This window comes from Mytilus californianus, unplaced genomic scaffold (assembly GCF_021869535.1).
Source record: "Mytilus californianus isolate M0D057914Y unplaced genomic scaffold, xbMytCali1.0.p SCAF_4, whole genome shotgun sequence".
NCBI classification, from domain to species: domain Eukaryota; kingdom Metazoa; phylum Mollusca; class Bivalvia; order Mytilida; family Mytilidae; genus Mytilus; species Mytilus californianus.
This window is the reverse complement of record NW_026262690.1, coordinates 69357249-69381570: the sequence shown is the minus strand read 5'-3', so window position 1 is coordinate 69381570 and position 24322 is coordinate 69357249. Positions and strand designations below refer to the sequence as shown.

General features: G+C 31.7%; 1 protein-coding gene across 4 annotated transcripts; it reads right to left on the bottom strand.

Moving 5' to 3' along the window:
• On the bottom strand, positions 1–24322 carry LOC127698659 (delta(14)-sterol reductase LBR-like). 4 transcript variants are annotated; one of them, XM_052202243.1, is made up of 11 exons: positions 24181–24322; positions 23118–23158; positions 20325–20567; positions 18675–18845; positions 16455–16638; positions 15629–15823; positions 9840–10066; positions 8025–8193; positions 5364–5444; positions 2777–2899; positions 1–1837 (listed from the first exon to the last, which is right to left on the bottom strand). In XM_052202243.1, the coding sequence occupies exons 2-11, from the start codon at positions 23133–23135 to the stop codon at positions 1677–1679; spliced, it is 1572 nt and encodes a 523-aa protein (XP_052058203.1). In that variant the 5' UTR covers positions 23136–23158; positions 24181–24322; the 3' UTR covers positions 1–1676. The 4 variants fall into 4 exon arrangements, with proteins under 4 accessions (XP_052058203.1, XP_052058205.1, XP_052058206.1 ...); XM_052202245.1 differs by lacking the exon at positions 24181–24322 and adding an exon at positions 23569–24132; XM_052202246.1 differs by lacking the exon at positions 24181–24322 and adding an exon at positions 23668–24132.

The following is a 24322-nucleotide window of genomic DNA, read 5'->3' as shown; positions in this document are numbered from 1 at the left end:
TAGTATTATAATTTGTTTTAATTGGTTTATCAAAAAGTACAACAATGTTATGGATAAGGATAACAACATTTAAACTTATTGAAAAAGATCATCTGTATCTAACTATAGTTCTACATAAATAAATGACCTTTTTTACAGCACTGAACTACTTTATTGGAATCATTCACAAAAAGAAAATTGTTGCAAGTAAATCATCAGAATGTCCATAACATTGAAAAGACATTGTGTGTTAGAGCCTTATTCAATGTTGCACATCTATTTCAACTTTTATATAGAAATTAATATTTTGCTTACATTTAAACTGGAGAAAGAACAGAACTATTGACAGGTAGTTAGGACCCATGACATCATGGAAAGGCCCTATTAAAGCACTTTCAAGATGTTCATAGATTCTGTTTTTTTTTTTTCACAATACGAATTATTACTAACTATGCTAACTTTTTCAGTATTTGAAAAAAGTTATATCTCTGAATATTGAAAACAATTGAAAGACCTATCTTGTGACTAAGTATAAAGCTATCAGTAATTTTAATGCAAACTTTAATTTAATTTGGAGGACTTTTTGGGCAATCTAAAGCTATATATTTTTTTTTTTTTAGAGAGGTAACTATTCTGAATTGTATACCCAAAATGATTTCAGTTATTTTGTTTAACAATTTCTTCTTTTGATTTTTACAATACAGCTACACACATTTACAATTATAAAGTTATGTACATTATTTACACTACTATTTACAAAGTCTTATACATAAAATTATATAAAACTCATCAAAATATACATGATTTGACAACTAGGAATCTGGTCTAACAGTTGTTTTACAATATGTACATATTTACATTAACATCTTGCCATTTTCTTAAAATGAAAAAAGCAATTTCATGTAAATGTTAAAATATGAATAAATGAACTACACTGCTAGTATTTTTTGTTTTTCATTTGCCATGCAAAACTTTTCATTTAGAAAATAGAAAATATAGAAGTCAATTCGAAACATGCAATATGTATATGAAAATGTTATTCTGTCTTTATATATAAACAATGGCACTATCCAAACAAATAAATGATTTAAAAAATGATTTAAAAACTGTTGAAGGGTTTTGGTGGTTGGTACTTTCTTGACTTCAAATAATAAATTATGTCTCATAGAGATGTGAGTGCACTTAAAAACAAAACCAAATAACAATGTTATTTACCAAAGGAAACAAAAAAGAAAGAAAAACAATAAAGTCCCTTCCTTTTCTAATCTACCCTTTATAACATACACAACATACTTGCATGGAAATTTGGACTATAGTATGAAAATTCTCAAAAATCAAAACAGAATAATGTTAAGAGCTAGACTATTTCCTAGGCAGTGCTATCATTAAAGATGAGATCATAAAGAACTTGAGTATTCTCTCTATCTTATCAGATTTGAAAACCTGTATTTCAGTCTGTTTAACCATGTTTGCTCATTAAAACAAAATAATTTAAAAAAAAATATATAATAAAAGTAGTTTAAAAATAATTTACAAAAAAATTAAAAACTTTCAAAAATAAATTTAGCAATACATCTAAGATTAAAAATAATGATAAAGGAAATAAGCTTCAAAAATAAAATTTAATACAACATATCAATGGACATGATTATTAACAAAATATAAGAGAATGTTGCCCTGGATTGGTCAGATTTGCACTAGTAGATTTTTGGAAATATTCTGTATGGTACCCTCTCACAGTAACGATCCCAGCTTGCTTTATACTTCTTTGCACATACTTCTTCATCTCTTCTCTGACGATGAATGAGCAGAATTGTGAAGTATATTGGATAAAACCATACAACTGGCGTGGAAAACCCTGAAAAAGAAATAAATGATGAGTGGATGTTGTCAATATACGTTTATATCAAACAACTTTCTGAAGGCATGTCAGGTTAATTACTAGTAAAATGTCAGCACTGCCATAGGATGCAGTGGCAGATCGTGAAATTTCATAAGAGGGGGTGGGGATGGTGGTGGTGGCTCACTGACTGCCTAAGAGGGGCCCGCTCCAGTCATGCTTCAGGGGGGACCTGGAAAACCCTATAAATCTGCCTCTGGGATGTTCCTCAAACAGCACACTGATAGCAAAATGAATAATGTTTGCAATACTAGAAGGATGTGACAGTTAAATTTGCTTAAGCAAGCGAAAATTATTATTTGGAAACAATTTTATCTCCAAATTCCTATAGTATTATGATGCTTAAACTACCTTCCAGTAGTATAACCTGAATAATGAGTTTGTAAGAAGTAAGCTAAAATGGGCTTCAAAAGCTTATTGTTATTTAGTCCAATCTGGAAAAAAAAGTCACTTAAGACAACTTCCTGTTGCAAATCAATGGTCATCAGTAACGAGCTGAGGGAGGGAAAAGTTAAGAAAGCTAACATTTTGATCAACTTTCTTCAAACACCAATTAAAATCATAAAAATGTTTTGTTTGAAGTGTTTACGATGGTTTAAACCTGTCTCTGAGATACTACATTGTGTAAACAGGGCCAGAGATACCTTCAACTGGATGAAAAAGTTGTGTAATTTCAGAACTTATACAGATTGGAATGAATAGCGCTATAGTGTATATAGTTAGGTGAACCAATATTTATAGTTGTCTTTTCCTGTTAACTTAATGTCCCAATTTTCATTACTAATGCTTAAGAAGCTTAGATTTAAATGGGCAGTGCTGGTATAGTTCTATATGCCTATGAGAAAATTTTCAACACTTAATATGGACACTATTTAACACTAATTCCAGAATACATACCACATGGTAATGACCAAGCTATAGACATGATGATATCACCAAGGTAGTTTGGTTTCCTACATAATCCCCACCATCCTGATACCAATAACCTATTCCCAGTTGATGTTGGAATAGTTTCCAAATCTGAAAATAAGAATATAAATCAAATTTGACATAATGATCAAAGAAAACTATTGACGACACTACAAAATGTCTTGTCTGTTTAAATGTTTTAATTATTTCGAAGTTCAAATAACTACAGCTTGTTATGCAGTATGGGTTTTGCTCATTGTTGAAGGCCTTACAGTGACCTATAGTTGCTAATGTGTACATCATTTGATCTCTGGTGGAGTGTTGTCTCATTGGCAATCATACCACATCTTCTTATTTTTTACTGATGTCAAGGTTAAATGAAACAATTTTATCACGAGCACTTTCATAAATTCACTAAAAATAATGTGAATTTTTATATAGTTATTGAAGTTTATCAACTACTGTGGTGCAGCACACTCAATGCCTTCTTGCCTAAAGAACTTTGGTGTAAAATCCCCTCGTGTCCTTTTTATATTCACATGAAAATCCATTTAACCAATACAAACAAGGATTTCAATTTTTTTATTTTCCACCTGAATAGACCTGAGGGCTGTTCCAAAAAATACTATGTTCCAACCCAGGGAAGGCAATTTTTTTTAATTTTATGTGGGTGGTTGTATTTGAAATACCAAAATGCAAAGGGAGTGTTGTTTTAATTTATTTTTATTTCTGTGGGTGGTGGGGGTTAAAAAAAAGGCCGACCCTAGGGGGGACATAGTATTTTCTGGAACAGCCCTGACCTGCATAATCTAGAGGAATCAAACAAAAGTCAGTTTAAGAATCAGAAAGATTCAGGCCAATTCAAAATGTTTTAAAAAAAAAATGATACAAGAAATCTTATTTGAAATAAACCTTTAGGACATAACTGACGAATGGTAAAAGTGATGCTACCCAAATTAGTATTTGATCTGAGTTTTGTGGTAATAAGTATTGTTTATAAATTTTATAACATTTGGTTGAGGCAAACTTAAGTTAGAGAATGGAAAAGAAAAATTCAGCAATTTTTCCATTTGTAAAGGGGCATAACTCTAGAACAGTAAAAGTGACACCAACCATATTCAAACTTGATCTGTATTTTGTGGTAATAATCATTGTGTATAAGTTACATAACATTTGGTTGAGGCTAACTTAAATTAGAGATCGGAAAAAAATAAATGTGACAGATGATGCCCCCGCTTGCATATCATATAGTTATAAAGGGACATAACTGAAGAACGGTAAAAGTGACGCTACCCAAATTTGAACTTGATCTGAGTTTCTTGGTAATAAGCATTTGTGTGTAAGTCTCATAACATTTGGTTTAGACTAACTTAAGTAGAGAACAGATACTAAAAATTCAGAAATTTTTCTTTTTGTAAACACGCATAACTCTAGAACGGTTGTGTATAAGTTTTATAACATTTGGTTGAGACAAACTAAAGTTAGAGAACAGAAACGAAAAATTCAGCAATTTTTATGTTTATAAAGGGACATAACTCAAGAATGGTAAAAGTGTTCTCACCAAATTTCGTACTTAATCTGTATTATGTAGTGATAAGCATTGTGTATAAGTTTCATAACATTTGGTTGAGGCAAACTAAAGTTAGAAAACGGAAACAAAAAAATTGTACTTGATCTTATTTTTATGGTAATGAATATTGTGAATAGGTTTCATAATGTTTGGTTGGGGCAAACTTAAGTTACAGAATGGAAACTAAAAATTTTGCAATCTTTCGATTTATAAAGGGGCATAACTCAATAATGGTTAAAGTGACACTTCCCAAATTCAACTTGATCTGTGTTTTATCAGTGGAAGTCAAAATTAAACATTGCATTGTATAAAGCATTGATTGTAGTTGATTCAACTATAATCATGGACAAAGGAAGATAACTCCAATTTTAAAAATTACTTGATATTTAGAAGAAAATACAAATTTTGCAATTTTTCCATTTATAAAGGGGCATAACTCTAGAACGGTTAAAGTGACGCCACCAAAATTCAAACTTGATCTGTGTTTTGTGGAAATTAGCATTGTGTATAATTTTCATAACATTTGGTTGAGGCAAAATCAAGTTAGAGAACGAAAACCAATTTTGGGACGTACCTACGTACGGACAAGGGTAAAACTTAATGCCCCCACCGCTACGGCGGGGGCATAAAAAAATCAGCAATTTTGCCATTTGTAAAGGGGCATAACTCTAGAACGGTAAAAGAGACGCCACCAAAATTCGAACTTGATCTGTATTTTGTGGTAATAAGCATTGTGTATAAGTTTCATAACATTTGGATGAGGCAAACCAAAGTAAGAGAAAGGAAACCAACTTAGGGACGTACGTACTTTTGACGTACGGACAAGGGTCAAACTTAATGCTGCCTGCGCTACGGCAGGGACATAAAAAAGATTCAAACTGACAAAGCAGGGGACAACAACATGTTAATAAATGCTTACTGTATATATAGATTTTTTTGCTAGTTTACTAGGAATCTATGATAACATGTTTTTATACATTATAATTTTCTATTGTCAATACTTACGAGATAATGTTGGATTATATGGATTCTTCCTAAATTCATTTTTCTGTGAATTGCTTCCTCTGAACATGAAATAACCAATGACTGCAATAAAAAATAGCATTGGATGTATTTCAATAATTTTACAAAACAACATTTTTTCCCTTTAACACTAGGTAAATGTTTCTATCAGATATAACCAAAAAACCTGTTTTTTTTCTATTGACAAAATTTTCTAGTTCCATAAAATTCTAATGTGGATGCTAGTATTTTATATTGCCAAGTTCAGCTTTGATCTTGCTGAATTCTTTTTTTTTTTGAAGACTGACAATTGAATTATTTGGTTCATTAAGATTTGAACTCACATTAGCATTTATATCAAAAAATGTACATTCTCAAAATTTTCTATTTCTTTTAACACTTTTTCTATCCTCCCATTTAAGGGTTGTTCCATAAAAACATACATAGGACCCACGGAAGGCACTTCCAAATCTCAGCAATGGGTGGGTGTCATATATGTTTTTGCATAGTGGAAATGTAAGTGAAATTTTAATTTGGTTACCCCATTTTTAAAGTGCCTTCCCTGGGTACAATGTATGTTTTAATGGAACAGCCAGCAGAAAAAAAATTTCTGATTGTGATAAAAATAAATGGGGAATGTGTCCATTGGACACAGATGATGCCCCAGCTTGCATATCATAATGAAGTTATAAAGGGACATAACTGAAGAAAAGTAAAAATGATGCTACCCAAATTTGTACTTGATCTGAGTTTTGTGGTAATAAGTATTGTGTATAAGTCTCATAACATTTGGTTGTGGCTAACTGAAGTCAGAGAACAGCAACGAAAAATACAGCAAATTTTCCATTTGTAAATAGGCATCACTCAAGAATGGTAAAAGTGATACCACCAAAATTCAAACTTGATCTGTATTTTATGGTAATAAGCATTGTGTATAAGTTTCATAACATTTGGTAGAAGCAAACTAAAGTTAGAGAATGGAAACCAAAAATTCAGCAATTTTTATGTTTATAAAGGGGCATAACTCAAGAACGGTATAAGTGACGCCACCCAATTTCGAACTTAAGTCTGCATTATGTGGTAATTAGCATTCTGTATAAGTTTCATAACATTTGGTTGAGGCAAACTAAAGTTAGAGAACGGAAACGAAAAAAATCAGCAATTTTTATGTTTAGAAAGGGGCATAACTCAAGAACGGTAAAAGTGACGCCACCCAATTTCAAACTTGATCTGTATTTTATGGTAATGAGCATTGTGTATAAGTTTCATAACATTTGGTTGAGGCAAACTAAAGTTAAAGAACGGAAACCAACTTTGGGACGTACGGATGGATGGTCGGACGGACGTTCAGACGGACAAGGGTAAAACTGAATGCCCCCTCAGCTACGGCGGGGGCATAAAAACAAGTTGAATATAATTGCAAATACCAAAACCGTACAATAATTTGGACCTACACACTTTTTTTACATTTTTTTGCCTCGTCAAGAAAACATTTTAAAATAGTGTTTTTGTGTCATTTAATTAAGTAGACTACTTATCCTATTACGACTGACTTATTAGGTCAAATTTGTGATAAAAATTTACCAACATATCCCTTAAAGGGGCATTAGCTGTCATATTAGGTCAAATTTGTGATAAAAATTTACGAACATATCCCTTAAAGGGGCATTAGCTGTCAAATTCATGCTCACCGATTTGACTCAAATTTTCATATTTGATTTATAACATACTAAAACGTATATCCAAATCATAAAAAGTCTAAAATAAACAATTAACAATGCACGGGCTCGATAATATGTATCACCATTTCGTGTGAATTTAAGTCTAGACGTCATCTAATTAACCATCAAGGTGACCCCCGAAAACTGCAGACAGTCATTTAACCAGATATAAACATAAATATAGATATAAATAGATACAAACTTGTGCAACTGGATTTTTCTAGGTTTGTTTGATTTCATATTATAGGTTAAAAATATGTGTTAATCATCGTTTTATCTGTATGAGATTGAGTTTTTGTGGATCGATTCGGTCAATAAAAGGGTTTACCCTTGTTCCACTTTCAATGTTGACATTCTTTTCCTTTTAATAACTGAACACGCCTAATTCATGTGTAACCCATCTCTAGCTAAGGGGTTAAATTGAAGGTCACATGAATACAGATTCAATGAGGTCAAATTCATCAGCGATGTTTCTTAGCTTATTTTGACAAAATTGAACCAAACTGGCTGCTAAAACAATTATTATTTCACTTTTTCATTAATGATTGAACAAAAAAAAAATCGTATTTTAAATTTTTTTTATATCTTGAAGCCCCTTTAAACATTCCCAACAGTTCAGACTTGACTAATTTGCTTTATTTTTTGTGGCCTTTAAAGTATCAAAAAATTGAATTTCTCTTTTAGATTGTTTTCTTTAATTTTTTACTATTAAATATTAATTATCTCGGTCAACAGTAACATGCATTATTTGGATTTTAATTCTTTGGAAAAGGAATATTGTATGCATAATTGTGTTTCACATAAACTTAAAGGAATACTCAGATGGGTGTTAAAGGTCCCTTTTCTTTTGACTAAAAGTATATATACAAGAACAGAATCTGCATAAATTTAAAAGAAAAAAAGAGCTCCCAGCCATTGACAAGAGGCTTATAATAATACTTACAGTTTAAGACTCCAATGGCTGCCAAACAATACCAATATAAATGAACATTATTCTCTGCCAGAAATTTAGTCTGTAGACAGTACAAGAATGGCACCCAAACAAGATCTCCAAACACCAACATGTATCCAAATCCATCATGTATAATATCCATTGTAGTCAGGATAGCATCCTAAAAGAATAAAACACAAAATTGTGTTCAAAATTTTGTTATCTTAATATAAAATCATTTTCACAATAATGCAGAATTCAACAAGCAACTACTTACAGATGATGTCCCACAAATCTATGAACCAATTGCAAGGTACTTTTTTTGCATACAGATATTCAAACTCTATACTGAAAATCTGATATAGCCGTGTCTGTAAAACAAATAAGTTGTCCCCATATTCCAAATACTTTAATACAATATGTATAAAAATTAGTCAGATTTAAAATTCCTACATGCCTGGAAGCAATCTTTACTTAAGTATGATTGAAATTTGAATTCCCATTATAACTCTGTAAGACAGGAGAAATCACTGTAAATCAGTCTTCATGAAGAAAAATAAATTGCTTCGCAGAGCGCAGCTGGATACGACCGCAGAGGTCCAACCCTGATCAGTTGGGGCAAAAATGGACGCAATATTCGCGCTTGATACAGGTCTAAATTTGGATTGTAATTAAATATTTGACACATAAAAGGTTTCTGACACAGAATAACTGTAGTCAAAGAACTTAGAATTGGTTATATGATTTGAATTTATATTCAATTTTTTGCTTTTGAGCAATACACTTTGCTGTTGCGAATTGACCCCCCCCCCCCCCCCCTTTTTTTTTGCTTTTGTGCAATACACTATGTTGTTGCACAATTTCTTTTTACTGGTCTTCCTTTATAAATATGCATTTCTTTCAACATAATTTAAAAGCAGTGTAAGGGAGGTAATCAAAATGTTGTATTTGGATTAACTCCCTTACACTGCTTTTAAATTGTCTTAATTGTTCATTAACCATTACTTTATACATAATCTAAAAGCAGTGTAAGGGAGGTAATTCCATCATTTGAATTACCTCCCTTACACTGCTTTAAATTACGTTTTGTACTAAAATATTTGTCCATTAACCAGGACACCCTTATTTTCCCCCCTTTTTTGCCCCTAATTCCTAAACGGTTTGAGCCATAACCCCCCAATGCAAATCCTAACCATCCCTTTGTGGAATGGAAACTTGTGATATAATTTCAGAGAGATCCATACACCGTTCCACAAGTTATTGTTTGGAAACTAGAAAAATGCTTATTTTTGGCCCCTAATTCCTTAACTGTTGGTATCATAACCCCCAAAATCAATCCCAACCTTCCTTTTGTGGTATTGAACCTTATGGTAAAATTTCATAGAGATCCATTCACTTAAACTAAAGTTATTGTGCGAAAACCAATGTGTCTCAGGACGACGACGGTCATACCAATATATGAGGTCGTATAAAAAGACCAAAAGCCAGAAAAACAATAAATCAAAAAATTTCTTTAGGTTTATACAGCTTGTGAGGTCTTATTTTCACAAATATTTTACAGGACTGGACCATGGGCTTGTGGTAAATCTTGGACTATAAATGGCTGTAAATCTCTAAAGTACGTCCGGTTTTTAGTTACTAATTCACAAATATTGATTCACAAAATTAATCTCCCTTACCTTTATGACCCCCATTTTTTATAAAGTGTTCCAAGCTACATTGAAACTTGGGTATTTTTAAAAGTCTGAACTCTCTGATATGAATATCTTAAGATAAAACAGCTCCAAATATTAAAACAGATATCCAGGTATCATGTTTTTAAATTACCTCAAACCAAAGAGCATCAGCAACATACAGTGCCTGGAAAACAACCACCATTGTAAGTGCAGGAGGGAGAACACCGTTGTTCTTTTGGTAAGCTTCAGTTAAAAATACTAAGTTGATCATTAACCAACCAATCAGACCTGGTCGAAGTTCACAGAAAAACTTCAAGTCAAAGCTTCCTATTCTTGGATTGAGTTCATGGCCAATGAAGAAGTCATACAAAAAGTTGCCTGTAAAATAAAGCAAAACAAAGGTCATTAAAATATGTGTATATGAAACAACTGTAACAAAGATATTATAATATTAGTCTTTTTTCAGGAACAATGTGAAAAAAATTACAAACTTTAATTAAATTACACATATGATCAACAATGGGTGTCTTTTTTTTAACTTCTTATCTACCACAGGTACCTTTACAGTTCACTACTACACACTGCTGATTAGTTAGCTACTGCAGCTGAATTGTAGGTTAACTACCAGAGATAATTTGCAGTGAGAGAATTTTTCACGAATTGTTAAGGCTGTGTTATGAGTACTCTAATTAAATGTTTAATTAATCAGTATTTATTGTATATTATTTGAAAAAAGAAACAAATACCAAATCAATTTCTTTCTTTTCATTATCAAGCTTGAAAGCTGCCATAAACGGACGTAAAAAGTTTTCAAATTATTTGTCCATGTTTGGCTTCTTCATCCTCGGAAGACTCGCAATCTTGTTCCGACAAGCTAAATTATCCCTTCCTATGCTTCCAATTTTGCTTTCTAATTGCATAAATCCTTCAAATTTTTCACTTTCGCTATACGATTTGAACAAAGAAGCCCATTCATCCGCCATTGTTTTAATCGCATTCCGAACACGTGTAAAATTCATCATAATTAAATGTAAACACACACTTTTTACAGAAAAGGAATGTACGAGTTGAAAGATTATTCATTTGTAAAACCGAATTTCATTGGTTCATTTAGAGATTCCCCAACAATTTTGTCCAATCTAAAGGGTTTTAACAGTGGTATATTTTACGGAAATATCCGTCACGGGGACTGCGCAAGTGTATGTTTACAGAGGATCTATCAGTCACTGCGAATACACGCTTGATTACGCAAGCGGATTTATCAGTCACTGCGGACAGAACGATGATAAAAACCGCGTATATATCCGTCAGTGGTAGATAAAGAGTTAAGGTATGTTATGTTTAAATGAAAAAGCATTAAAATTATAATTCGCTTAACCGTAAAAAGCCATGTACAATCTGCACACTTTTTTTCACCATGGATATTCAGGAAAAAACATGTTACTTAGTGAAACTGGTTAATTGAATTCATATTTGGCCATCTGCAGTGTTTCCATGAAAAAATCTGCTTGCCTTTATCAAAAATAAGCTATATTCAGGGTTTCTCCTGGGTAAATTTTCTTTTTCGCCACCTCTTTCGCAAAAACAATATATTTTTCACCAACTTACATTAACATATTTTTCATTTAAAATTTTCTTTTTTTCTAGCAAAAAAAAAAATCAGTTTGTCACATTGTTATCTATTATAATTCTTCAGAATTTTTTTTAACCCTTTCACAGATGAATCCTGGTTTACAGGGATTCAGGCTTCAGACAGCTGACGATGAGTCCCGGTTCCCGGGATTGGAATATCTCTATTATATTTCCCCTATATCATTGCGAACACAAGTTATCTCTCTTTGTTTAATGCCCGGTTGAAAGTGTAAACATGACGCTTCCGTTTGTTGAAAACCGTGTCAAAATCAAATGAAATTTACGGATTTTACTTGAATTTGAAATAAGGGAACATTTTTTTTTAAAGAATTTGGAAGAATTGAAGCCAGGCTAGTCTACTTTTTTGACATAAAATGCCATTTTATGTACAAAAACACTTGGAATGGATATCGTTCAGTGTAAGGAATTTGTTCGGGTTACAAGAGCGCAATTATTTGTTTACATTTTACCGGCAAGTTTTTACCCCAAGATGGTACTCAGAATAGAATCCTGTACGGCTTCTGATTGGATGATACAGGATTGGATTTACTTTTAATGGAAAGCTTATCCAATTAGGTTTAAGATAAACTGTTATCACAGAGATATGTCTCGCTTTTTGTCGAGTCTTCAACTTTTGTCGAAAAAGCGAGACATAGCGATCCTACATTCCGTCGGCGGCGTCCACAAATATTCACACTGTGGTTAAAGTTTTTGAAATTTTAATAACTTTCTTACACTATCCTGGATTTCTACCAAACTTGGACAGAAGCTTGTTTATGATCATAAAATAATATTCAAAAGTAAATTTTGTAAAAAAAAAATCCATTTTTTCCGTATTTTACTTATAAATGGACTTAGTTTTTCTGCCAAGAAACATACATTTGTAACATTCACTCTGTGGTTAAAGTTTTTGAAATTTTAACAACTTTCTTAAACTATCCTGGATTTGTACCAAACTTGGACAGAAGCTTGTTTATGATTAAAAGCTAGTATCTAGAAGGAAATTTTGTTAAAATTTTGTTCCATTTTTTACGTATTTTACTTATAAATGAACTAAGTTTTTCTTCCAGTTAACATTACATACAGTCTGCAGTTTAAGTTTTTAAAACATTTATTAGATTCATAAACTATCCTGGATTTTTACCAAACTTGGACAGAAGCTACTTACAATCAAAAGATATTATAGAGAGGAATATTTTTATTAATTTTTTTCCTCATTTTTGTTGAGCCTGCGATTAATAGCAAAAGTAGGCGAGACACTGGGTTCCGCGGAACCCTTACGAATTTTTTGTAATTTTGATTTCAATCAAAATTACAATACTTAACAAGTTAGGCTAATATTCAAAGTCAATGAACCATGACTGAGGTACATGGCTAAACCATCTCCATGTAAATGAGATGGGCCAATGCTAATACAACTGCATACCAAATATCATTGACTTATTATAAGTTGTTCCCTTTAAACAAACCTGAACACAAACATTAACTTGTAAACTATGTAAAAGTTTCAAAGTCAATGAACAAAGAAGAGGGGGTGGAGCTATATAATCTCCATGGAAACAATACTTACAAATGCCAATAAATTTGCATACCAAATATCATTGACAACATTAGCAGTTCATCTTAAACTGATCTTATCACAAACTAATACATGTAAACTAAGCAACAGTTTCAAAGTCAATTGGCCATGACTGAGGGGATGGGGCCAAATATTCTCAATTGAAATGAGATGAGCTAATGCTTATACAACTGACTACTAATTAACATTGGCCTACCACTAATGGTTCCCCTTGAACTGACCTAATCACAAACTAATACATGTTAACTAAGCAAAATTTTCAAAGTCAATAGACCATGACTAAGGGGGCTGAGCCAAATAATCTCCATGGAAATGGGATATGCCAATGCTTATACAACTGCATACCAAATATCATTGACCTACCACTAATGGTTCCTCATAAACTGACCTAATCACAAACTTATACATGTAAAATAAGCAAGAGTTTCAAAGTCAATAGACCATGACTAAGGGGCTGAACCAAATAAACTCCATGGAAATGAGATATGCCAATGCTTATACAACTGCATACCAAATATCATTGACCTACCACTAATGGTTCCTCATAAACTGACCTAATCACAAACTCATACATGTAAAATAAGCAAGAGTTTCAATGTCAATAGACCATGACTGAGGGGGCAGGGCCAAATAATCTCCATGGAAATGAGATGTGCTAATGCTAATACAACTGTATACCAAATATCATTGACCTACCACTAATGGTTTCCCATAAACTGACCTAATCACAAACTAATACATGTAAAATAAGCAAAAGTTTCAAAGTCAATAGACCATGACTGAGGGGGCAGCGCCAAATAATCTCCATGGAAATGAGATTTGCCAATGCTAATACAACTGTATACCAAATATGATTGACCTACAACTTGTGGTTCACCACAAACTAGACCTAATCACAAACTAATACATTGTTGGCTCCGCCGCTACCATCATCGACGCTGGAAACAGCATACCTATGTCTCGCTTTTTGACTCTGTCAGGCGAGACAAAAATCCAGAAAAGCAAAATCACATTTTACAAAGTATAGAAAATATCTTCCATTTCTGCAAATTTTCAAACTTTTGCTGTTTTGGGTTAAAAATTTACGATTTTGGGTCCAAAAGTCGAATTACGTGAATTTCACCTATTTTAATGACGAAAATTAGCAAATTTGATTTTTTCTGACAAAAAATTTATCGAAACATTAACAAAACTGTGTCCATGGTCCAAAAGTCGAATTTCGTGAATTTCATCTATTTTAATGACTAAAATTAGCAAATTTGAGTTTTTCTGATAAAAAATTTATCAAAACATTAACAAAACTGTGTCCATGGTGTAAGTGAATAAAATAAAGACCTAAATAACTACAGACAAGTTTTTATTGATATTTAATATGAAAATCTTTGACTTATGTCCCAATAGCCAGGGAAGCCATCGTCTCAGAGTAGCTTCTGTCAGGGCGGCTATCGGTGAAAGGGTTAATCTACATTGTAATGAATAAACACTTAACAATAACAAACATTTATTTTTTAAAAGAAACTGTATCTTTGCAATATAGATCATGAAACCATTATTTTTGACTTCTGACGCGGAACACGGGATTCATTTACAATAAGTTTATCTGATACTTCCCGTCTAGTTAAAGGATAAAGACTTAAGTCAGAGATTTTTCTTACTTTTGAATTTTTTTCTTCTTAACAATAGTTTTCTTTTCCCGACCATTGTTAAAAGAAAAAGTTTGGACTAAAAATTATGCCTCAAACACGCGTGCCGCTAAAGCGATTGCAAATTATCCACTTCAAAACTATTATTTCTATGAAAATTATAGGATAAATTTGAAGTCAAGAGATTTTTTTTACTTTTGAAACATTTTTCGCCATAACAAGAGTTTTCTTTTCCAGGCCATCGTTATAAGAAAAAGAGGAGACATAAAAATATGCTTCAAACATGTGCGTCGCTAAAACAATTCTTTCCATCAAAGTTGTAAACAAATCCTCAAGTGACAAGTGACGCCATTAACCACACTATTTCATTAAACATTACAATCAACACCTTTATTAATTATAATCCATTGTTGCCAATACCTTTAAAATGCAATCGGCTGATTATTGAATTTCTATCAAAATCATAACGAGTTCAAGGTGAAATCCCAGTATTGTCTGATCAGGGAAAAAGTCAGAGAAACCCCAAAAAAGTAAACACGATGGACGAATTCGAACCGATATATTTCTTTCGCCAATCACGAATTTTAATCGCCACAATTTTTATTTTTTTGCAAAATGTGAAAATAGCGACAGCCAGCGGGAAACCCTGTATATTGTTAGACACGATTCCTAGAATCTTCAAGAGTGTTAAATTTACAAACAAACAAAAATGTTTCCTTGATACTGAACTTGTCATTTTTTGTAAAATCAAAATGTTAAAATAAATTTCTACCAGTTTTTTGTGCATTATACACTTTTTTTTATAAGTTCTTCAAACAACATGAACACATTTTGTTTTGTTTGATTGCAGTCTCACAACATACACCCCATCTCCTATAAGAATCAAACATTAAAGTAGGTTAGATCCTTCTCAAATATAGACAATCATCATAAATTTGTAAAAAAATATGGTAATTCTGAAATGGCCATTATGATTTTGCCTTTTTCAAAGAAAGAGAGCAAATTAAAATCAAATTTGATATAACTTGCACAATAGGCATTACAAAATTTTTTTTCCTAGTTTTATGTAAAAAAATATTCTATTACCTGAATTTCCACCAGGAGCCAAACTGGCATTTGGTCCTCGACGAGCTTTGATGTACAACAATAAACTCAAAACAAAGCTAAAGATAATTCCACTGGTGATCAGCTGTATAAATTTTGTGTGGACTATGTGGATTGGATATTTTAAGTAAACTGCTCCAGTAAAAGCCAGTAAACTTACAATTAAGGCAAAGAATCCTGAAATAAAAACATGCATCTTGTTAAGGCCAATTAAAATTAATTGATTTTCATCCCTGCTTGCTCTGATTTTTTTATTTTCAAAAATTCACGATTTCTGGAATTTGTTCATTTCATCAGTTACCAGTAACTGTGCAGATAATTTTGTTTCATTTAAAACTTCCTGTTCCAAAATTCTGTTTTCGTATTTCTTCGGAGTAATTTAACCAAAGTAATTAAGTTGATATATTCTGCTGCTCTATGATGAGTACATAATCTTTCTAGTAGAGAGAAACATAACCTTTTGAAATACATATACTGTGAAAGTACTTTTATTCATGGGGAACAAATTTTCGTGGTTTTCGTAAATTGGTTAATCCACGAATTTAAGTGTCCAACGAAATTAAACAATTGATGTACAAGTCAAGACATGGTAAGATCCCCATGTAGGTTTGACTACATGGAAAGGGCATATAATATAGAAAATACATAGAATATCAGCAAACACACTATGAACTATATATACAACTTCAGACAGGTTTTTACCCATTTAATCTTTAAAAAAACCTAAACTGTACGACTTTTAACCTTTTAATTCTCATGAAAAAATAGTTTGATCGATGAAAGTCATACTGAATAATACAAATATTACCATTACATCTGTACTGAAGTCTGTGTCCAGATTTTAATGGCTGTCCATTGACAACTTTTCCTATTGGTAACATGTAAAGAAAAGCTTGGAACAGGAACCAACCAAAATAAATTAATGCAGCTTCCTTGTCAAAATATGTCTTCCAGTTTGTTGAAATTTTTGGCATTTGCACTGCACATTTATTCTGAAATAGATACATTAAAATGATAGGGTGTATACAAATGATTAAATGATAGGGTGTATACAAATGATTAAATGATAGGGTGCATACAAATGATTAAATGATAGGGTGTATAAAAATGATTAAATGATAGGGTGTATAAAAATGATGACTACAATAATAATACATAGGCAACAAGGTCATTGTTCCAGCAAGTTTTTAGATATGCAAGCGAAAGGATAAAATTACTGAAGAATAATTGCCAGTGACTCAATGATTCAGCTATAAATAGCTAAAAATATTTGATTAGCACTTTTCGATCTTGTCAGAGACATTACTGATATAAACCTATGATATAAGTTTCATGAAAATCTGGCAAGAATTGTACACATGAGAGCATTAACAATGATATTTCCAAGGGGCATAACTCTTTAAAAAAAAGTTGATCACTGGTTTTCAAAACTGTTTAACAGGGCAATAACTAAAAAAATATTTTACAAATATCTTAGAGAAATGAAGGTTTGAGAGCAAATACAATGCAATTTGGGCATAACTCTTTTTAAAATAGTTGATTGGTACCGATTTTCGAACTTGACTCAGACATTCCTGATACGTATAAAACTTTGATAAAAAATTGGCAAAAATTGTACATGAGAGCCCTAACAAAACTGGACGGACAGACGTCCTGTATTCCTATGTCCCCTGCAACATGTCACGCAGGGGACAAAAAGATCTACAAATAAGTCAACATGGCTGAAATTATCCGACTACTCCGTATTGTCTGACAACTCTGTATTGAAGTTATTGCTCTTAATTGACAGTCAAGGATATAACTCTATAGGGTTATTAGAGAAAAATAACATATGTTTGTTATTGTGGACTAAAAAATCAAAAACCTGTGATAACATATGTATGTTACATGTTTCAAAAGGACAATACACATCATTAGTTTTGTTAAAATATATACAGGTTCTATTGATATTACTATTGTCTTTATGTATACTTAACTATAGAAAGATATAACAGTTCATATTTTGACAATCATGCATAGTACACCTATGTTATTACAGAAAAATTGGCCTGTAATAACTAAAGGGTGTTATTACAGCTTCTCTATATCACTCCAAAGCATTTGCTCAGACATACATCATGCTTAATTACAATTTATTTTAATTCATTGTAAGAAATAATAACCAGAGCATGTAGTGAGGTTCTGCGCAAGTTTCCCAGTAAATCCCAAGTGTCTCATATAATAAGTTGCATGCCTTTAATAACTAAGCCTTGTTATTACAGCTAAGTTTATCACTTAAAAGCCTTGTCTCATTGATTTACCATGGTTAATGATAAATGTATTAATTTTAATTCAAAAATTAGTTATCAAGGCTATGCATTTAGTTTCTGCGCAAAGTTTCCAGAGTTCCCTAGAGCCCACTAAAAATTTAAATGTTGATGATTTATTTTACAAATAACAAACATATGTTATTACAGATTTAGAAAATTTTAGGTTTAAAGAGTAGACAACTCATAAAATATCTGTAATAACACATGCAAGTTATTTCCTGTAATAACCCTATAGAGTTATATCCCTGACTGATTGATGATTTTTCCCAATTTCTTGCATTTTTGCCTATTATTTTGAAAACTATAATAGATAAAAACTTTATATAGAAAAAATGAACAGCAAGACAAGATCTACAAATATGTCAACATGACTTAAATTGTCAGTTAACTCTTTATAGAGTTATTGCCCTTTCATGATTTTTAATAAAAATATGGCTATTGTTGAAGATGCAGGTGAGCAACATGGGCTCTTTAGAGCCTCTTGTTTTTAAAGGCCATCACCCATACAATTTCATTTTACTTTGCATATATAACCTCACAATTTGAACTTTGTGACCTGCCCTCAACCATACAAAAATAATTAAAGTGCCTTCCAACCCACAACCCACCATATTTTCATTCTGAAACAGCCTTGAGTAAACCAGAGATTTTTAACTGAATTCCGTTGAGTGTACAGATTGACAAATTCTTTCATTAACAATTTTGAAAATTGATCATACCTGAGAACATAAGATATTCAACCCAAGTACTCCAGCAGGTAATCCTAAAACCATAAAGAATGATCCTATAGCCCCACCAAACTCTCTGGTCTTTGTTGTACCAATTCGCACTTTCTCTGGTTCTTCCATCATCTTAAACTCAACAGGCTTTCTCTCTTCTTGAGGAAGTAACTGAGGAAAGATGAGATCATTGAATGCCAATTATATTATAACTTTTAAGCTGTAAATATCAATATATAATTACTTTTCCTTCCTTAAGCATTGTAAAAAATAAATGGTATCTAATGAAATGATGTGTTTATCACTTTTTCAGTTTGAGCTACTTTCCAGATATTAACTATTTAGTTTAGTGTTATGTGGCAATCATGCATCAATGACTCCAATGGATTAAATTTGTTTATATACATCTGTAAAGTATATTATACTTAAAGATTGACCTTTTCTTCACTTTTTGTTCTGAGCTTCATTTGTAGGTTTCAAGCTGCATGTACATGTACTTGAAGTTGACAGAGATATCTGACATCTATTTTATGTACAGGTCAGGGAGAAATTGGGAATCTGTTCAAATTTATATGATTCATTCAATTTGATCAAATATATCAATTCTTTAAATGTAAAAAGCAGTATTTTGGCTACATATTTTTTTAAGCTGAGAGTACCTCATGACTTTATGTAAAACGATTTTTAAAAGACGCTTCACTTATTTATAGAGGTGTATTACACTAGGGAGCCATATGCAATGGCATTTAAACCATCATTACCATGTATTTGCATTTAAAAAAATCACTATTTGTGTAATAGCATTGACAAATAACTTTGAAATAAGTTAAAATACAAACAGAACGATAAGATTAGTTTGCCCCTTTTACAACTTGACAGATCCAAGACATGATGCTTTGCAACTGTCATTTTCAAATAGGAATTTCCAGGAAATTGTCTATCAATAACATATACAACCAGATCAAAAAAATAACAGTGAAAAACTTAACCAGTGTAAACAAAGTCAAAAACACTATATATGGAATCACTTCTTATGTTTATCAAAATATGGATATTGGTTGCTGTGAATTAATTTTTATTAGTGGTATATCATTTTTCGTGGATTTCAAGGGTGATGTTAAATACTTCACTTATTTATATAAACCTTTTTCTGTAACCATATATATGTATTTAACCTGAATATACACTGCTACATGTACAAGAATGTAAGTTATATGCAAGTGTTCAATTATTACGACCCATCAATTCAAATTGCCTTTATTTTTTTCAATTGAGGACATGAAAGTAGGGGACCGGATCAAATAATTAAACAATAAAAAAATTAACAAATTACCAAATAGGGAGACTTGAGGGAAATCTTGCTTTTGATAGCAAATGAAAGAAAAAAGGACCTGATAAAGGTGACTATTTTGCCAGTTGTTACTATATACCACACTTTACATGTTATATTGTACATGTACATGTAGCTGCCATTACTGAAGATAACCAGACGATATTAAAATCTGTCAACAAGACCGTAAGTCTGTCTGACAACAAGCATGTATCTATCATAAATTCATATCTGAACAACATTGAACATGTACACAAAACTTATTACATGCATTTTCATGCCCAAATATGTCCCAATTACAAAATTGAACTAAATAATACCTTATTTTCAAGTCTAGTAGACCTCCTAGTAGGTGTTACAGCTCTTTCTTCCCTTTTCACTTTGCCAGTAGCTGGTGTTGCTGGTCTCTTTGAAGATTTTGGTGGAGAAGATTTTGCTGGGGAAACAGATTTTTTGGAACGAACAGATCTCCCACGGCTACGACTTCTGCTGCGACTTCTTGACCTAGTACTTCTAGAAGAACTTGTAGATCTCCTTCTTGAAGGTGATTTTGATGACCTAGTCTGTAAAGACATATCCACATGCATATTAGGCCACACTTAAACATATTTTCGTTTGCCCAAACCCTACCCATAGGTAAAGACAGTGGGTAAGTAGGTAGACATTTTCTTTTTCGGCAAAGAGAAATTGAAGTGTCAGATGTTTTTAAGTCTTCATGCCTTTCTGATTGATAAAAAAACTTTTTCACTTCACAAAGAGAAATTGAAGTGTCAGATGTTTTTTAGTCTTCATGCCTTTCTGATTGATAAAAAAAAAATTTTCACATCAGGACAATAAAAGATTTTGAGTAGGCAGCTATTTTCTGGGTAGGTAGGGTTAGGGCAAACAAACATTCTTTTTTATGGCCTAACTTTTACAAATACAACTTGTTTAATTGTGTATAAGAATATTATTGACATTATTATCAGCTGTTAGCTTTCTGCCAGGTATTTAGTGAAGGCTTTGCCTTAAGGAAGATTGACACACAGCAGACTTCCAAGAATTCATAGAACTTTTGAACATTTGGTTTGAAAAACTGTGATAATTTTCAGACCAACTAAAAATCGGTTGAACTAAAATTTTGGGAAAATAACCAGTTTACATTCTGTATCCTGTATTAGGACATACATTGTACATGTACACAGTAGAAATAAATACAAAATCCATGTTTTTAAAGAATTGAGTGGTTTTCACAATATTAAGCAATGATTTTAACAAGGCAATTGTAACATGTAAATCTATGGTTATTGTTTGTTGCTGTATATGATATTTGTTTTTCGTTAATTGTTTTGTACATAAATCAGGCCGTTAGTTTTCACATTTGAATTTACATTTGTCATATTTGGATCTTTTATAGCTTGCTATGCGCTATGAGTTTTGCTCATTATAGCTACCTATACTGTATTACATGTAGTTGCCAACTTCTGTCATTTGGTCTCTGGTTAGAGTTGTCTCATGGACAATCATACCACATCTTCTTATTTTAAACTTAAATACATCATAATGGCAGATTCAATACTTGATATTGACTTACAATAAAGCATGGGAGAAAACGATTTGTTAAGTCTTGAAATTGGACTTTCAATTAGCTTTTAATAACTGTCAGAGTAAAAGTTCTTAGATCAGTGGTTTGTGTCTTCTATTTTTTTTTGTTCTTGCTTTGTGTTTAGCACCAAGCTGATGAGTCAAGCCCCTAAAGGCTTTAAAACTGGGACAGTGACTTACAACACAGTTTGCATCTGCTCCATGCCTAGAACCTGCAACCCTTCAATAGCATGTGGTGTTCCCTGCAGTGGTTCAAAGGACACCAGTCAGTGAACAGTCTGTTTGGCCTTAAACATTTTCTATTTTTTTTTAATTCTCAATGGAAAATCTGTGTTAAGGTTCAGTGGCAGAAGAATAATAATAAATAATGAATAAAAAATGTAATAACCCATGAAAATTCTTTTAATAAAATCTTCACTGTACACCTTACCCAGCATGATATATTATTAACAGCAGCATGTCACACAATATGAAGGTTATGAAACAAAATAATAAATGTCAACTATTTAGAAACAGACTATAAAAATATTAAAAAAACATTTTTAGATAATTATCAGTTATGGATATTGGATCCAAACATTTCTTTAATTCAAAATAACAATACAATTTACCTGTCAACCTAGAAGCAGACTTTGATGGACTATGGTTTGATTCACCTCTCAATTCAAGGCATATCATGTGACCAAAGTTCAGTTATTTAACTCTACTGTGTGACCCAAGAAAAGTTTAAATATTTTTAAAAATATGATAACAGTTCACATATTTTATTTCCTAAAATGATCTATATATCTATGTATAATATAACCTTAAAAGAAGATCATTATTTTATTTATCAAATAGAACATTTTTTTTCAAATTTCAATGTTACAAAGGTTAGGTTAAAAAAAAATACTATACAAAATTACAAATATCGACCTTATTCTTTGAAAGGTTGAAACGGCATCTAACTCTTATACAATTACCTTGGGAGTCTGAGTGGAAACAGGCAATTTTTTATTGAGGCATCAGGGTAAAAAAATATAGCATCAAGGTATATATATTCAGTGATGCAAAAATGATTTATGGGTGGATTACAATTTACTGCTTGACTACATGTATAGGGTCAAAAGATAACACATAGTAAGTACTTGTCAGATACTGATTACTATCTGTATACTACTTGTACAGTGGTACTATAAATGTATCGATATCATCGAAAAAAGCTGTGAAAGAAAATAATACTGGGCACAAACTACTCTAATTTCCTTTTTCTAATATTTTCAAAAGTGTACACCATTTTTTGTACATTTAGTACAAGTGTTTACACAATTTTAATAGACTTCCGATTACATAAGTACTAGCCTATTTTTTAATTCCCTATACCATATATTTTATAGTAAAACTTTGCCTTTTTAGTATATAAAAAATATTCCTCCTTTTTGTTTAATTTAAAGTAACATATGACTTTGAGGGTGAAATTCCAAGAAAGAACAGTGAATTTGATGTACATGTAGCCTTTGCAGGTTTTTATTTTGTTTTTAGCAATTTACCGTTCTTGGTGATGCCATCTTCTATTCTTTAAGTTTTTCACCTGTGGAATAAAAAAATCATAATTTTTTCCAGTAATATATTACTATTAAAACATTAAGCATGCTATTATTACATTTTTTTAATGTGCCTTTATCCTTAGTTGAATTCAAAACTGATTATAAATTTATAATACAGATGCTGTGTCCAAGCTTAAAAGGATCTGACTTCACTGTTCTACTTTCAGTTCTTGTACATGAACGTTCTGTCTCTAAATTGCTAATGGTGAAAACTCATTTAACAAAATCATAACATTAAAATACAATACAATATATTCAAAGCATTGAAAAAGTTTGAAGTACTGAAACTTCCTTTTCATTTTGACATTTTATATAAATGAAACTGAAAATAGAAATGTTTATTTCAATTATTTGATTATAAATTTGCCTTTATAGTCTCAGATTCAATTTTTACTTTAATTAAACGTTTCCTTGTATATATTTGTAAGTGTTGACTTATTTTAAAATTTATGTGGCTATGCATAAAAATCTCAAAAGATGAATCGAAAGTAACTGTTGTGAAATACAAGAACGATCCTGATCCTTTTCAGTTAACATTATGAACGGACTTACTAATGGGAAAGCGAAAATGAATACCCGAAATGAATTTCGTTATAATACATGTGGGTCATATCGTACCAAACGAACCGCAACACAAAATTTGTTGGATGCCGAGTACTCACGAAAATAAGTTCTAAAAAAGTAAACAAAGACACGTGGACTCTGAAGTGTACAACTAAATTAATAAATTATTAACAATATTTTACTATGCTACAACATTACATGCAATTGAAACGTTTTACTCAACATTCTTGATAATGATATTGGAAGAAACAAATAACAGTAATCTGACAACGACATATTCATTGAAACAAACAAAAAATGCTTGTAGGTTGTCAGCAGTAACCTACTCTACTTATATATGTTAAAACCTATGTGCACCATTAATTGGGAGAAAATTGCATTATATTATCAAACGAATTAATAAGTAAGCATGCTATATTAATTTGAAATATTATTTATTTACCTTTTCACCCTTTCTTCTTGACAGACGCGACCAATTGTTTGGCGGGCTGTATTCTGATTGGCTGGTATTTAAGCCTGTTAGTGTCAAACATTTTGATTGGGTAATATTATTACACTCATACAACTTACAATATTTTGTAGTA